The sequence below is a fragment of the Gymnodraco acuticeps genome, unplaced genomic scaffold (assembly GCF_902827175.1).
Source record: "Gymnodraco acuticeps unplaced genomic scaffold, fGymAcu1.1, whole genome shotgun sequence".
Lineage (NCBI taxonomy): Eukaryota > Metazoa > Chordata > Actinopteri > Perciformes > Bathydraconidae > Gymnodraco > Gymnodraco acuticeps.
In genome coordinates, this window is record NW_022990558.1 from 498,380 (window position 1) to 513,365 (window position 14,986).

General features: G+C 47.2%; 1 protein-coding gene across 1 annotated transcript in view; it reads right to left on the minus strand.

The window, feature by feature from the left end:
- LOC117553551 (formin-like protein 1) overlaps positions 1–14,986 on the minus strand; it is a 73,984-nt gene that overhangs the window by 51,291 nt on the left and 7,707 nt on the right. The window contains 1 exon segment of the mRNA XM_034227546.1: positions 1,125–1,208. Within this exon segment, the coding sequence (XP_034083437.1) occupies positions 1,125–1,208 (84 nt within the window).

The following is a 14,986-nucleotide window of genomic DNA, read 5'->3' on the forward strand; positions in this document are numbered from 1 at the left end:
AAAGAAACACACACACACACACACACACACACACACACACACACACACACACACACACACACACACACACACACACACACACACACACACACACACACACACACACACACACACACACACACACACACACACACACACACACACACACACACACACACACACACACACACCTTGTTATATCTGATTGCAGTACTGCAGTGATGGGGGGGGTCCAGAGGGCAGAGCTCAGGCGAGGCTTCACACAGGCCGTTTGACTACACAGCGTCTCTTATGCAAATTGGTTTGATCTTAACATGCTTCTAGAGAAATGATTCTACAGTAGAGCAGGAGTTATATCCACACACAGTCCAGCAGTCCCTTCAATCACACCATCTTTTAAGTTCTTTTTTACATTTGTATTCATGGAGAAAACAATAAGAGCTTACAAACATCTAAGTATGGAAGCCTATTTCCGCCAATGTGATGCAAAAATACAAAAACATACTTCAAATCATTATAAAGACTTACTATCTCACAATAATGACTTAGTATGTCGAAACAATGGCCTAGTATCTTGATATAATTTAATTAGAGTCTCAAAATGATGGCACTTAGTATCTTAAAATAATGAGGAAGTATTTCAAAATAATGACTTAGTATCTCAAAATGACTTTGTATCTTAGAACACTGACTTAGTATCTTAAAATAAAGACTTGGTATCTCAAAATAATAACTTAAGTCTTCAGAAATATTGACTTAGTATGGAAAATATGGAGAAACTTTGTCAAATGACGAGTTATTATCTCAAAGTGAAAAGGTACTATCTTAAACTCTCTTGGCTTTCATTTTCTTTTTCATTTTAGGAAAATGAAAAGGTTAGTGAATCTCTCTTTGTTATTGATAGGGGTCCACTGTCACTCTCCCATCATGTAGCAGGTTGTTATTAACCTTCCTTTGGTTACTAGGGTGATGAGTTTCTGCATGTTTGTGTGTGTTTGAGGATTAGTGTGGTGTGTGGCATCCACATTGCATCACTATATATTGTCTGCCAACCACAAAACAAGTGCCTTTATTTGGCCAATTGTAATATGCAGAGAGAAGTGCATGGTGACAGCCTGGGCAGTAAATCTAGAGGGCACACCCACCTGGTCACAGATCAGATCCCACTTCTTCTCGTTGTCATACTGGCTGAGGATCTTCACCTTATCTGGAGGAAGATTCATTGTGTTCTGAAAAACAGAGAGAAAGAGGAAACAAGATGCAGGCTTTTAGATAGAAAGATAGAAAATATAATACAGTATTATACTGTTTATCTATTACTGAAAAGGAACAGCAATATAGATGCACTGAGAAACAATGTAGAAACACTTTTGGGAAATATGGCCTCTTGTTAGCAGCAGTATTGAAAGTTCACGGTGTACATTTGTATATAAACTAATAATTGTTATATTTGCAGATTTTTTTATTGTTTAATTACTACTGTGAGCATTCAACATGCAAAAATACAACACAGGACACATTGATTATCTTGGAAGCTCAGTCTGCTGTCAGCTGTTAGTCAGAGTCTGTGTGTCAATAATAGAACAGACACGTGTACTGCTTTAAGCAAAAATGACAACATTTGGTTGGTCATATGCAAATAAGCTATTTGTCTGCGTAGACAGAATCAACAGCATTCTGACTCACTCAGGCACAGATAGGAGGCAATGTCTTTCAAAACAGGGGGTTACGTATTGTAACCCTAGTTATATAAGCACAGGCAGAGCCCTCTACTGGACTCTATGGGTACTACTCTATCATGCTGTGCGTGCTTTCACCTACTGAGTTTACGTAAAGGTAGCCGGCCAATCGGGGCGAGCCTACCTGAATGCGCGCGCAGGCCCACAGTATATAAAGGCGGCTACACCCGCCGCCCACTATCCTATACACTCTTCAGCGAGCGGACTAGGAAAGACAGGGCCCCCAGGTAGAGGGCTCCGCCTGTGCTTATATAACTAGAGTTACAATATGTAACTAGTGGTGCACGATAATTATTGGTCCGATATTAGGAATTATGACGTCATCCCGATAAACCCGATAAAAGTATTAATAGCCCCGATAATATACAATATATTTTTTGGGTAAAAAAAAAGAAAAAAATACTGCGGTGTGGGTGGATTAGGGGCGCTTGTTTTTCACTCGGCTCCTCCCGTTTTGCCAGTACTGTGGTATTAGTGGTTTAGGAAGAGGGGAGTTTTTCACAAATCCAGCGCTCCCTAACTCATGCCTGGCTGTGACGTAAATGGTGTGCGGCCGTGAAGCCAGGACAGTAAACAAACATGTCGTCGGTAGTATGGGACTATTTCAAAGTTTCAGAGTTAGATAGTTCGCTTGCTATTTGTATTAACAAATGCAATGCAGAAGTTCCACGAGGAGCGAAAAAGGCAACGAGCTATAATACTTCCAACCTGATTAGTCACCTGAAACATCGCCATCGCTACGATGGTGTGTTAAAAGCGTACGCTTTAGCGCTGCTAAACTAGCGGTGAATCCAAAGCCAGCTGCAAAGGCACCGGGGCTTTTACCTATCGACGAGGCTTTTGAAAAAGGCAAGAACTTTATTTGGGAAAATAAATATGGTCACTGTTCTTGGCTTTGTTTTGTTCATAGTAGTAATGCTCATGTCATTTGCTCACTACTAGTCTTTTTTTTACCACCAGGTGTGCAAAAACAACAGGTACATTTAATATATATATATCTATTATATTATTATCGGTTATCGGTATCGGTATCGGTCTTGAGAAGCAGGAAGTTATCGGTATCGGTTTCAAAAAAACCAATATCGTGCGTAACCCCCTGTTATATTTCACACAGGCTCCTCTACTGGACTCTATGGGTACAGTGGGCGGAGCCCCGATGTATACACGCCCTGTCATCCAACAACATCGACCCACCACACCGTCCCTGACCGGCTTTTGGCAAACATCCATTGCATCCCCACTTCCTCCCATCCGGTTGTAACCGTAGAGAAGTTGGGGCCGCAATTTGGATAAGGCACACTCACACACGCTTACCTCGTGTAGAGTGTGCATGGAAAAGATCTGTGCGGAGACTCTGTCTGGAGCCTACCACGCACCATGTTCCCCAGGTCCCTCAGGAGCATGGGAAAATATAAGTGCACCACGTCCCCCACACTCACATACGCTCCGTGTAGAGTGGGCATGGACAATAGTGAGGAAGGCTCTCCCAGCCTGCCTCCAGCCCTGTATGGGGCTGATTGCGCACCATGTCTCCCGAGTCCCTCAGGAGCATGGGAAAACACAAGTGCTTTATGTCCAGGGGGGGGGTCAGACACCTGCTGACCCACAGCCACCCCCCCTCTCACCAGTCATGCGTTGCCTCGGCAAGCACAGACGACGAGAAGGAGCCAGACATGTCCAGGAGATAACATTTTATGAAGGAGCCTGGCGTAGACCAAGACGCCGACGTGCATATATCTTCTACACTCACGCTGCTGAATAAGGCTGTTTGACACAGCCACAGCCCGTGTAGAATGCGCACGGACCCCAGTGGGGAGGGCTCTCCCCGCCCGTAGGCATGTGTAATGCACCTGCATAGCCATCCTGTTAGGGAGCTTTTCTAGCCACACCATCCCCAAAGCACACAAACAGCTGTCCAGTGCGTCTAATGGCAGCCGTGCGCTCTACATAACATGCTAGCGCACGCACTGGGCAGAGGAGGTGCAATTTAGCCTAACTGAATAGCCCTTGACCTGAACGAACTCCTTAGGCTCTTAGGAGTAAAGGAGGGGCTCGATCTGAGCGTCGCCCCGCTACGGTCACCCCGGATCAAAAGGCAGCTTGGGTGCACCGACAGAGCGGTCAGCTCGGACACTCATTTGGCCGAAGTCAAGGCAAGTAGCAATGCTGTCTTCCATGACAGTGCTTTCAGGGAGGAGAGCTCCAGGGGCTCAAATGGTTCTGTGACCAGAGCCTCGAGCACCAACGGCAGGTCCCACTGTGGGGCGGAGGCGTGCTCTACTGGGCGCTGTCTCCTGACCCCCTTCAAAAACCACGACATAAGCGGCTGACTGAAGGCTGACCTGCCTCCAAATCCCTCATGTCAGGACGAAATGGCTGCTGCATACACCTTAATTGTGGAATGAGCCAGCCCCCTGTCCACCAGTATCTGTAAGTAGGTAAGAATAGAGCCCAGCGTGCATGACAGAGGCTCTAGACTCCTTCCTTCACACCATCGCCGGAATCCCGCCCCCTTTGGCCTGTAACAGGCTGTGGTGGATTCTGCTCCTGCTGCTTGGATAGTCTGAATAACGTTGTCAGACAGCCCCACCTGTCTCAGCCTGTCCCTCTCAGGAGCCAAGCCTGGAGAGGTTGGCCCAGAGTGGGTAACGCCCCTATTGCCCCGGCTTCCTGAGACAGCGCTCCCTAGACCTGAGGAATAGCCCAGGGCTGGCCCCCCATCATCTGTGTTACCCCGCGTACCACGGCGCCAGGCGGCGATCTGGGGCCACTAGGATGACTGACAGCTGCTCCCGCCTCACCCTATCCAGAAGGGGGGGGATAAGGTGCAGCGGTGGAAAGGCTTAAAGCAGCTTCCTTGGCCATGGCTCGTGTGCAAATGCATCCACCCCCAAGGGTGGATTGTCCCACCGGGCCAGGGAGAACCACAGGGCACAGTGGCTGTTGCGCCGATTGGCGAACAGGTCCACCTCTGCTCTCCCGAACTGAGTCCAGAACTGCTTCACCACCTCCGGGTGAAGCCTCCACTCGTCTGGCAGGGGTCCGCCTCTTGACATGAGGTCGGCCCCCCCGTTCTCCAGTCCCGGGATGTGCAGGGCCCTTAGAGACAACACAATCTGTGAAACCCACAACCACAGGTTCTCTGCCGCGGTCAACAAGGCTATTGAGCGGACTCCGCCTTGCCTGTTGATGTACGCCATTGTGGTGCGGTTGTCGCTCCTCACTAGCACATGTTTGCCCTGTATTAAGGGTTTGAAGTGCTGTAGGACCAGCATCACTGCTTGCAGCTCCAGGAGGTTGCTGTGCCGAGCCTCTGTCAGAGGCCAGCAACCACCTACAGCTCTCTCTAGGCACGTCCCCCCCATCCTGTCACTGAAGCATCTGTAAAGACTGTGATATAGGAGGTCACTTGCCCCAGTGGAGCTCCCCTCCGCAGATTCTCTGGGGATCCCCAGAATCGGAGGTTGCTCTCTACTGAGGGGGGATGATCACCAGACGTCGTTTGTGTCTTGAGATCTAAACGAAGGCCGGTAAGCCACCTCTGTATGCGACGTGCATGCAGAAGTCCGAGTGGCACTACGGAGTGAGCAGCTGTCATGAGACCCAAAGTCTGCATGATGATCAAAGCTGTCACCGTCGCCCCCTGACACAGCCTGCAGACTGCCCGCAGCAGGGATGCCTGTCTGCTTTCTGTCAGGGTGACACGTAGTCTGCCTGCATCGAGCATCACCCCCAGATATTCTACCTGCTGGTGAGGTATGGGGGAGCTCTTCTTCCAATTGACCGCAACTCTTTTTCAACCCAACTTGGTTAGGTGTAGGATCAATTGGGCTATGTGAAACATTGCCCATTCCCTGGACCTGGCCATGACTATGAGGTCGCCCAGATAAAAGAACACCCTCATGTCATGGTCCCGCAGCGGTTGCAGCGCCGTAGCGTGCATGGGGATAGGGAGTAGCCGAACGTCAGTCTATTGTACTCGTAGGCTACCCCCTGGAAGGCAAAACGCAAATACTTTCTGTGTTTTGGAGCAATTTCGCCATGAAAGTAAGCGTTCTTCAGGTCGATGGTTGTGAACCAATCGCCTGGCTGCACCAGTCCCAGTAACTGTTTCATAATTAACATATGGAACTTCTTGCATGCAATGTGCTGGTGCAGGCATTTGAAGATCCAGAATGGGCCTGAATTCTCCTGTCTTCTTGGGAACCAGGAAGTACAGGGAATAGTGCCCCTTCTCTCTGACTTGAGAGTGCACATGCCGAGAGGAAACCTATCTCCTCCTGGGATGACAGATTTGCCTCTCGCATGCCTCTGAACGGAGGAGGGATGCTGCAAAACTGGAGTGAATAACCCAGTCTCAGTGTCCTGTCCGTCTGCCCTGTTAATACACCACCGATGTTCCATTCCCCATAACATTGTGTTAGGCCGGATGTGCAATCAGCTGCGGAGCCGCAGCTATGAGGCTGTGGTACTCTCTGGTGGCCCACTCCGCCGTCAAACGCTCCATAAAAGGAAGTTTGACCCATGGGGGGCTGACACAGAAAGGGCCGTTTTTCTATAATGCAGTTTCCACTCAGAGAACAAAACGGCCGATTTTTTACTGAGGTCCTTAACACACCACGGCACGCACCGTGAGAGCGCACGCTCCGTCATAATGCTGTTTTCTCTCAGAGAGAAAGGGCATTAATCTGAGCTTCTTCTGTCCATGAACGCACCGCGGCCCGCTCTCAGGGGGGTCGTCATAATGCCGTCTCTTTGAAACGGACATTATGGGGAAATGTGGAATGTGGAGAGAGATGACTCTTACTCTGGGATAAATGCACTCGTTTTTACTGAATGCATTTTATACACACATATCACTCTAGAACTAGAGTTACACTACGTAACCCACTGTTCTTCTGCGGAGGTCCCTGAACGCACCGCGGCCACTCTCACGGGGGCCGCGCCTCATGGGTGTCCAATTAACATCATATGAAAACGGCCTTGCCGATCTCAACGAGACTGTATGGGAAAATGTGGAATTGTGGAGAGAGCAGTGCTTGAATTGGAATGAAAAAGGTGCCAGTACTCTAAAATCAGCAACTTTTTCAAGTCAATTTTATATATACAGCCCACAAACAAGAATTTGGCTACTATAATGCTGGTGGGTTTGTCGCTTTACTACTGTATATTTTAGAAAGGTTCACTGTACTTAACATTTTTTATGATAGGCAGCGGATATGGCTAAAGCTCAGTAAGGTCAATATTAACTGAAAATATAGCAATCAAAGTCTAGATCTTCTGCTGAAGACACATGAAGCAGAGACCTTTCAGGTGAGAGCCCCTCTGGTGGTGTTCAACATTAATGACAAGGAAACAAAGCTCTGGTCAGAAGCATTTTTTATAAAAAGCTTTAACAAAATTAAGTATTTCTGTACATTTTGAATGCAATCTAACTTTCCAACCCAGAAAACGAAAAACGAAAAAGTGCCAAAAGTCTTCTCACATGGCTGAGCTGCTTTGCAATATACTTCACCACTGAAGAATACAAATATGTATAAAGTAAACTATGATGCAATCTAACTTTCCAACTCAGAAAAATGATAAAGAGCATGAACAAAGAACATGTAAAAACAAATGCAAAATTTGCACAATCTAAAATGAGAAACTGTAACTGCAAGTAACAAAGTCTGAGCCATGGTAAAGAGTTACATTGAACACCAAGCTGATCAGATAACTCCCTGGTTGGTCTGAAGTCCTTCTATCTCCAGGATCTGTACAAATCGGCACATTATGCCAAAAGTCTTCTCACTGGGTGAGCTGCTTTGCAATATACTTCACATTGTTAGAAAAGGCTCCAGAAGGCCTTGGGGACATCAGAATCAGGGGCTGGAGCTGGACAGGCTCTTTCATCAGCACTTCTCCTTCCCTTTGCCAGCCAGGACCTCACATACTGTTCCGGATTGAACTGTCCTAGTGATGGTCCATTACATTTAATGAAAACCAGGCTGGACAGTCGGCTGACAGAGAGAGCATTCCTTTTTGCAGTAAGGATATCGTTCATGCAGCTGAATGCCCGCTCACACTCACTAGTGGAGACAGCGATGGTTCGGACTGCTTTCAGTAGAGGCTCCATGGCAGCAGGTGTACGGGATGCCCTGGTTTCCTTGTATTCACGAAAGCCCTGAACAGTCTCTCTTCTGTCCACTTTCAGCACTTCGCACAAACGTAGCACCTCTACGTCCCCATACTGTACGTCTAACTCCTCTTCAGGCCAACTTCCAGGATGGATAACTTTCATGTCCTGGATTAGCTGATTGTCCCGGGCCTCCCGGCCATGTAATGGGATTTCTCTTGTGCTGACATGAGAGGAGGTTGTGGAAGTCATTCTGTGTCTCAGATTCTCTACCATACTGCGGAAAAAACTGACCTGCATGAATCTGTACAAGCCTGCCATTCTCACGCAGGGCAACACCCTTGAAGGACTTCTCAGCTAGAGCTGTATGAACTGTAGTCATGTGTGGGCCAGGCATGGTGACCATGGATTCAAAAACTCGTATTTCTCGAGTTAAGAGCCTATCTGCTGTAGGCAGTGTCATCTCTCTTTTTTGGAGTTGCCGAGAGAGGTCGCTGAGCTCTGTGAGCGCATCGTACATCAGTCCCAGATTGCTGACAAACGTTGCAGATGTGAGCACATCATCCAGGCCCTTGTACTTTGCTCTGTCTCTGGAATCCCTGCTCGTGTCGTTTGCAGCATTTGTGAAGTGATCATGAAGCACTCGGTAGTTTTCCCAGACTGCTCTGACGCTCCTTTCACTTGAAGCCACCCAGCGGATGGACAAAACACGCCCTATCACCAGGAGACGCTGTCCGACTGCTTGCGCACACTGCGCTAACTGCCTCTGATTTTTGGGGGAGGCATGGAACAAGGAATAGAGTTTGTCAAAAAAGATCTGGAAATGATTGAGCCCTGAGACCTCCTTGACCACATCCCCAACTGCCAGCTCTAGACGATGATTGGAGCAGTGCCACACAAACAGGCTTGGGAATTTACTACACAACTGGGTAGCAACGCCTGTTCTCTTCCCTAGCATGACTGAAGCCCCATCACATGCAAAAGAAACGAAACACTGACCTAAAAAGTCCTCGTTAAAATCTCTTCCAAGACACTCCATTAACGCCTTTGTGATTTCATCAGCCGTTGTTCCATCCAACTCGATCAGCTCCCAAAAAAACGTTTCGGGCTCAGCATCAGCTAATGCTGAGCGTAGACACACAACAAGCACCGTTTTACCACTAATAGTGGTAGATTCATCGACCAAAACACAGAGTTTTCTTTGGTTTTCTGTAATGTCTTTTGCCATTTTTTTCTTCAGCTCATGAGCTATGTGGTCGATGATTTCGACACAGGTTTTATTGGAGTGCAAAACCCTGCCCACGTTCAGCCCATTCAGTTTCTGTACATTCAAATCAATTGGCATGTCTGTGAATGGCCGGCTATGTTTGCCAATTTTATATGCCGTTCGAAAAACTCTGATAGTGGTGTCTAATTCAGATTTATGCATAGACTGCACTTGATGTTGAATAGTTTCACGTGAAGCAGATGTAAGGATGTCAGCAGCTTTTACATGGGCTTGTGATTCTTTATGTTCTTTGATTTTTTTTCTCAGGCTAGCATGTTGTTTGCCCTTGTCAACACCGAAATGAGACACTGCACACTCACCCCATTCAGTTGACAGTTTCAGTCCTTGTCCAGTGTGTATTCCCAAAGATTTGACATCTCTGCATATCCGACATCCTAGCTTCTTATCTTTAAGAAGGAGCCATGCATTGGTCTTGCAAAAATATTGCACCTGGTCCGTTGTCCAGCAGTCAGGTGCATCGCTTTGCCCGGTGTTGGTGGTGGCAGTTGAGCCAGCAGCAGCTAACGTTAGAGGCTCTGGAGGAGGCGGCGGAGCTAGTGCTAATGCTAATGCACTAGAACTTGGAGCAGGAGGATCAACCAAAGAAAGCTCCCCATCAGACACAATTTCCAACACAGGCACAGCATTTTCTGTATTTGAAGTTTCTTCCGGCGACAACCGCTGTCTTTTTGCACTTTTATTAATCCACGCTAACATTTTAGAAATGCTAATTTGTGACGTGACTTGCTTTCCTTCTCTCGGGGGCGTGCCTGCTCTGTTCTATCACTCTACATAGCCACCCACTGGGTGGGAGTTGCACTGCATAAACACAACACACGTGCATCTAGGTATGTAAATTGTAAAGCATTAAAACATGGTTTTACTAACAGTTTTCAGTATGTTGTTACTTCGGCATTATTATTATTATTATTATTTTGAAACGTGTATTACTATTAAATCACGGTCAAATAGGTTAATTTTGACATAGTCGTTTCCACCACAGTATTTACATGGAGAAGATAAGCCCCGCCCCCTCTCCAGCACGTTCTGTTTGAATGACAGGAGTAAACAGCTGACAGCCGCTGTGAAACTCCAGCGGTTTAGAGCGATGAGAATGTCCGTTCGGCACCTCATGACGCATCTACTGAGTACCGGGCGGCTGTATATATATATATGGATGTATAATAAGAACGGCGGGAGAGTGTTGAGTACTGGCACGGTGCATGAGTACCGGAGTACCGCCAGCATGCCGGTACTGAGCAAGAAGTGCCGGTACTCCATGGGTCAGAACCAGAAGTGCCGGTACTGCGTACCGGTGAGTACCGGCCCAATTCCAGCACTGGGAGAGAGATTACTCTTACTCTGGGATAAATGCCATAGTCTTTACTAAATGCATTTTTCACACACACACACACACACACATCACTCTAGAACTAGAGGTTACAATACGTAACCCACCGTTCATGCAACAGGGCCTCTTTTCGACTTCCTGTTGAAAGGAAACCTATCTCCTCCCGTATATTTGACTCTCTATTGCCCCTGAATGGAGGAGGGACGCTGCAAAGCTTGAGTGAGTAACCCAGTCTCAGTGTCCTGCCCCTCTACTCTGTCAGTACACAGCTTTTGTGGGGCTTCCATTCCCCACAAAACTGTGTTCAGGGGACATGCCAGCAGCTGTGGAGCCAAAGCTAAGAAGCTGTAGTATTCTCTGGTGGCCTACTCCGCTGCCAAACCTTTCCATAAGAAGGGAGTTTTGGCATGGGGGCTGACACAGAAAATGGCCGATTTTCTACTGAGGTCCTTGAACGCACCGCGGCGTGCTCCCGTGGGGCCGCGGCTCTGTCCTAATGCCGTCCTTTTGAAACGGACATTATGGTGAAATGTGGAAATGTGGAGAGAGATGACTCTTACTCTGGGATAAATGCAATCGTTTTCACTGAATGCGTTTCTCACACACGTGTGTTTTGACAGCACTTCGGGTTATTCCACTCACGTGCACGCGCCCACCTGCTGGCTCCTATACTGGAGTTTACAGAGGGGGCGGGGAGTGTGGGACAGTGTTATTTCCTCTGGGGATGAGCAAGAAGCAGCCACGCTGCGACTACTCCTCACCCACGTAACCAAGGAGATCGATCCAAAGAGCCCTTCCGTAAACACGGGGGCTCCCGGCCCGGGAGATCAACAACACGGTCCTTTTGGAAAGTGCCATGCGGCGTGATCCCTCACCGGGATATCACACGGCAGACAACGGTGGCGGCCACGATCAAGCTACAAATAATCGCTCTGATCTGGTGAGGTGGGGGCATCCCCAGCAATAAGCGAGATGTCCAACACACCCGTGTTTATTTGCAGTCGCCTTGTCACGCGGTAGCGTGGCAGAGCTGTTTTCAGCTCCCTGCCCAGCCTGCTGCCCGCTGGGAGCAGCTGCGCTCCGCCGCCATGGTCATCACCTAGGGCGGTGGACCTCCATGGACCGGACCCGGAAGTGCCCGACAACGGCAAACGGAGCCATCCGCCCCGCTGGAATGGCGACGTGAATGGCACCGCCTCGGCCATATCCTGGTCCCCCAAACACTCTAACCCCCTAATCGCACCAGGAGCGTCTGCGCTGCGTTGCGCTGCGGCTGCGGCGTTTTTAGCGATTGCGGCCACTCTAGTCAATGGGTGCTATTCCACCAGACACGCTGCGCTGCGCCGCGGCTTGAAGCGTCCCAGAAGCTGGCGCAGCGCGGCGCAGGCAGGAAGTGGAATGTTCATCCAACAACTGCGAGGCTGCACACAAGACGCTCCGCTTCCGCAACGTTTTGAAACGCGCCTGGTGGGTTAGGACGCAGGAGGAGGTCGCAGCGCAGCGCAGACGCTCCTGGTGCGATTAGGGGGTAACCCCCTGATCCCACCGGAAGCGTCTGCGCCGCGCTTCGACCTCCTCCTGCGTCATAACCCACCAGGCGCGTTTCAAAAGGTTGCGGAAGCAGAGCGTCGTGTGTGCAGCCTCACAGTTGTTGGATGAACATTCCACTTCCTGCCTGCGCCGCGTCAAAAATAGGATTCATCCTATATTTTAGAAATTCCTTGCGGCGAGGAGCTTCTGGGACGCTTCGAGCCGCGGCGCAGCGGGTCTGGTGGAATAGCACCCATTGACTAGAGTGGCCGCGATCGCTAAAAACGCCGCATCCGCAGCGCAACGCAGCGCAGACGCTCCTGGTGGGATTAGGGGGTAAGCAGAGGTGGTGGAGACCGGCGCCCGCGATCAAACCAGGGCAGGTGCACGGCCGAGCTTCCAGTAATGGTGAGTCCATTTTTCCTTCTAATCTTCTAATCTTCGTTCGTTTAACTCTTCGGTTGTCAGCTCGTCTGAAGAGAAAAAGGATAGTGGGCGGCGGGTGTAGCCGCCTTTATATACTGTGGGCCTGCGCGTGCATTCAGGTAGGCTCGCCCCGATTGGCCGGCTACGTTTACGTAAACTCAGTAGGTGAAAGCCATAGGTGAATGCACGCACAGCATGATAGAGTAGTACCCATAGAGTCCAGTAGAGGGCGGTGCCTGTGTGAAATATAACTAAAATATAACCAATACCTCCCTTTTGGTGCTCTGTGACTAACAAAGTTAAGCAATTAAGAGGACATTGCTTCCTTACTGCATTAAAAGGTGGTTTGAAATTGAAATAATAACCTGTATAATTTTAGGAAAAACTTATTTTAAGAAAAACTTATTAAAGAAAATAAATACATAGTATATGGCTAAGTGGTTAACTGGTCGAACAGTTGTTAATAAATAGAAAATGTCTAGTTAGTTAGCAAATGTTGTTCACAAAAGTTTATAACTAACACTATGTCAAAATAATGTATGATTATAATTTTCAATGGAACCTTTGCAAAAAAAAACGTGTGAACAGTGACAATCTTAACTATCAGAATAAATGTAAATGTAAATAGATAAGTCAAAAGTGTTTTTATTTTCTCCCCTTTAGTTGTATTAATTTACTTTTGTGTAAATTATTTTTGAAAAAGTGTCAATAAAGATGGATTTTAGAAAAATATATACAAAAGTTGTCCGCAGCCATTCCAAACTAACAGTTAGTATGCTTTCTCAAAATCTTACCACTCATGTTAAGTGACCTGTATGGTCTTACATTATTTTATGGCAGGATTAGTTAATGTCGTCTTAAGTATTCATGGCCACGGGTCAAGTTGTGGATCTCCAAACTCAAGGTATAATTGAACTAAGCAGACTCAGTCCTAGAAACAACAAACACAAGTGGACAGGTCCCCACTATGGAGTCTTCTTCAATAATGAATGTTTTCATGGTCATGACCTTCCTGTTCAGTCACTCTCTGAGTCAGAAGTCACTGGTGCTAGGTGAACATTGCAATTCTGCAAAGCTGTCGTCACAACACAATAACTGTTTTGTTGCTAACGACGCAGCACGTCATTCACCTTCTCATAAACAGTGATATAATGTTACCTTACTAATATATTAACCGCAAATCTGAAATGCTGCTTTGTGTGCTTTATCTATAAAAGTCTATGAAAATACTATACTTCGATAAACTGCTCATCTTAATCTCAGCTGTTTGAGGATACATTTGTTTATGTGGATTTTTAAATATATATTTTATAAAAACGTTGCATCCTTGGCGATCTTCACAAAGTTTTTTGAGAGGCTCCAAAGAAAGATTCTCATCACACACACACTTCACACCAGTTGTGGTGTCCCATATAACAAACAGGTTCCATCACACAGACAAAGCAGCTGTACTAATTATAACACACGCACGCACACACACACGAAACTGGGCTAGTCGACAGGAGACATCTAATCAAGGACGACGTGCAGACAGCTATCTGCTCACTGTTTAAATGCTACATATCCTCCTCTTATCTCATCTCTTTCTTCTCTTTGTCCTCCCTCACACTCCTTCTCTCGTCTAAGTTGTAGCAGTGTCTCATCACGAGGCCAGTGCCACAACACTGACTCAGTTTGCTGAGGAATGTCCCGCAGTGGTTACTTACTGCTGACTTTACTTTATTTTACCTCTGAGCCGCGGAGATTAGCCCAAGCTTAACCACATAAGTCTTTAAATGTGTCCTTTTATAAAATGGAAATCATACAATCATTATACAACATTCAATGTTATCCTGAGGTCAAAGCTGAAGCTGAAACGCAGGGAAAGCTACAGTGAAATACAGTGGCTCAGGAAATTCTAAATGGCACAGCAAATCAATGTGAGGCTGGATGTGAATCTGATAAATCAGACCTGATGAATGGAGCCGCTGGGTCAATATGTGCCGGTTATAGGCCTGCTGGAACACTCAGAAAAACAACTCTAATACTGCAAGAGACAGGATTTAAAGTCCCTGAAATGACAAGTATGTATTTGTCTATAACATTAAATAATTATGTTTGCAAAGGTAACTATCAACTTTTGAAAAGGATTTTAAGGTATTATTTAAGAAGAGTTCAAAACTTCAAAACTCTGCTCCATCAACACTGTGACAGTTAACGAATAATTCACAAAATGTGAGCAGAATTTAAGTTCAGTCAGACAACTCACGTGTTTCTTTAACATGTTTATTAGAAGCAGCATATAGTTGAGTTTGGCGTCTAGGCTCGTGCCTCATCACTCCACAGATATACATAGCACCATGAGTGATGATTAAATAACTAACCCCCCGAGCCTACAGGTGGAAGCTGGGGTGGAAGCTGGGGTGGTGGTGGGGCAGCGAGCAGCAGCGACGTAGAGGTAGCTGCAGCAATAGCAGCAAGCAATGCATGGAGAGAGATCTGGCAGGTTAAATAGAGCGGCATATTAAGGAGACTCTGTTTGGTTGGTTGTAGAGTGGCAAGGGGTATGAATGCAGCATAAGTGCTCGAGTTGACTGCCT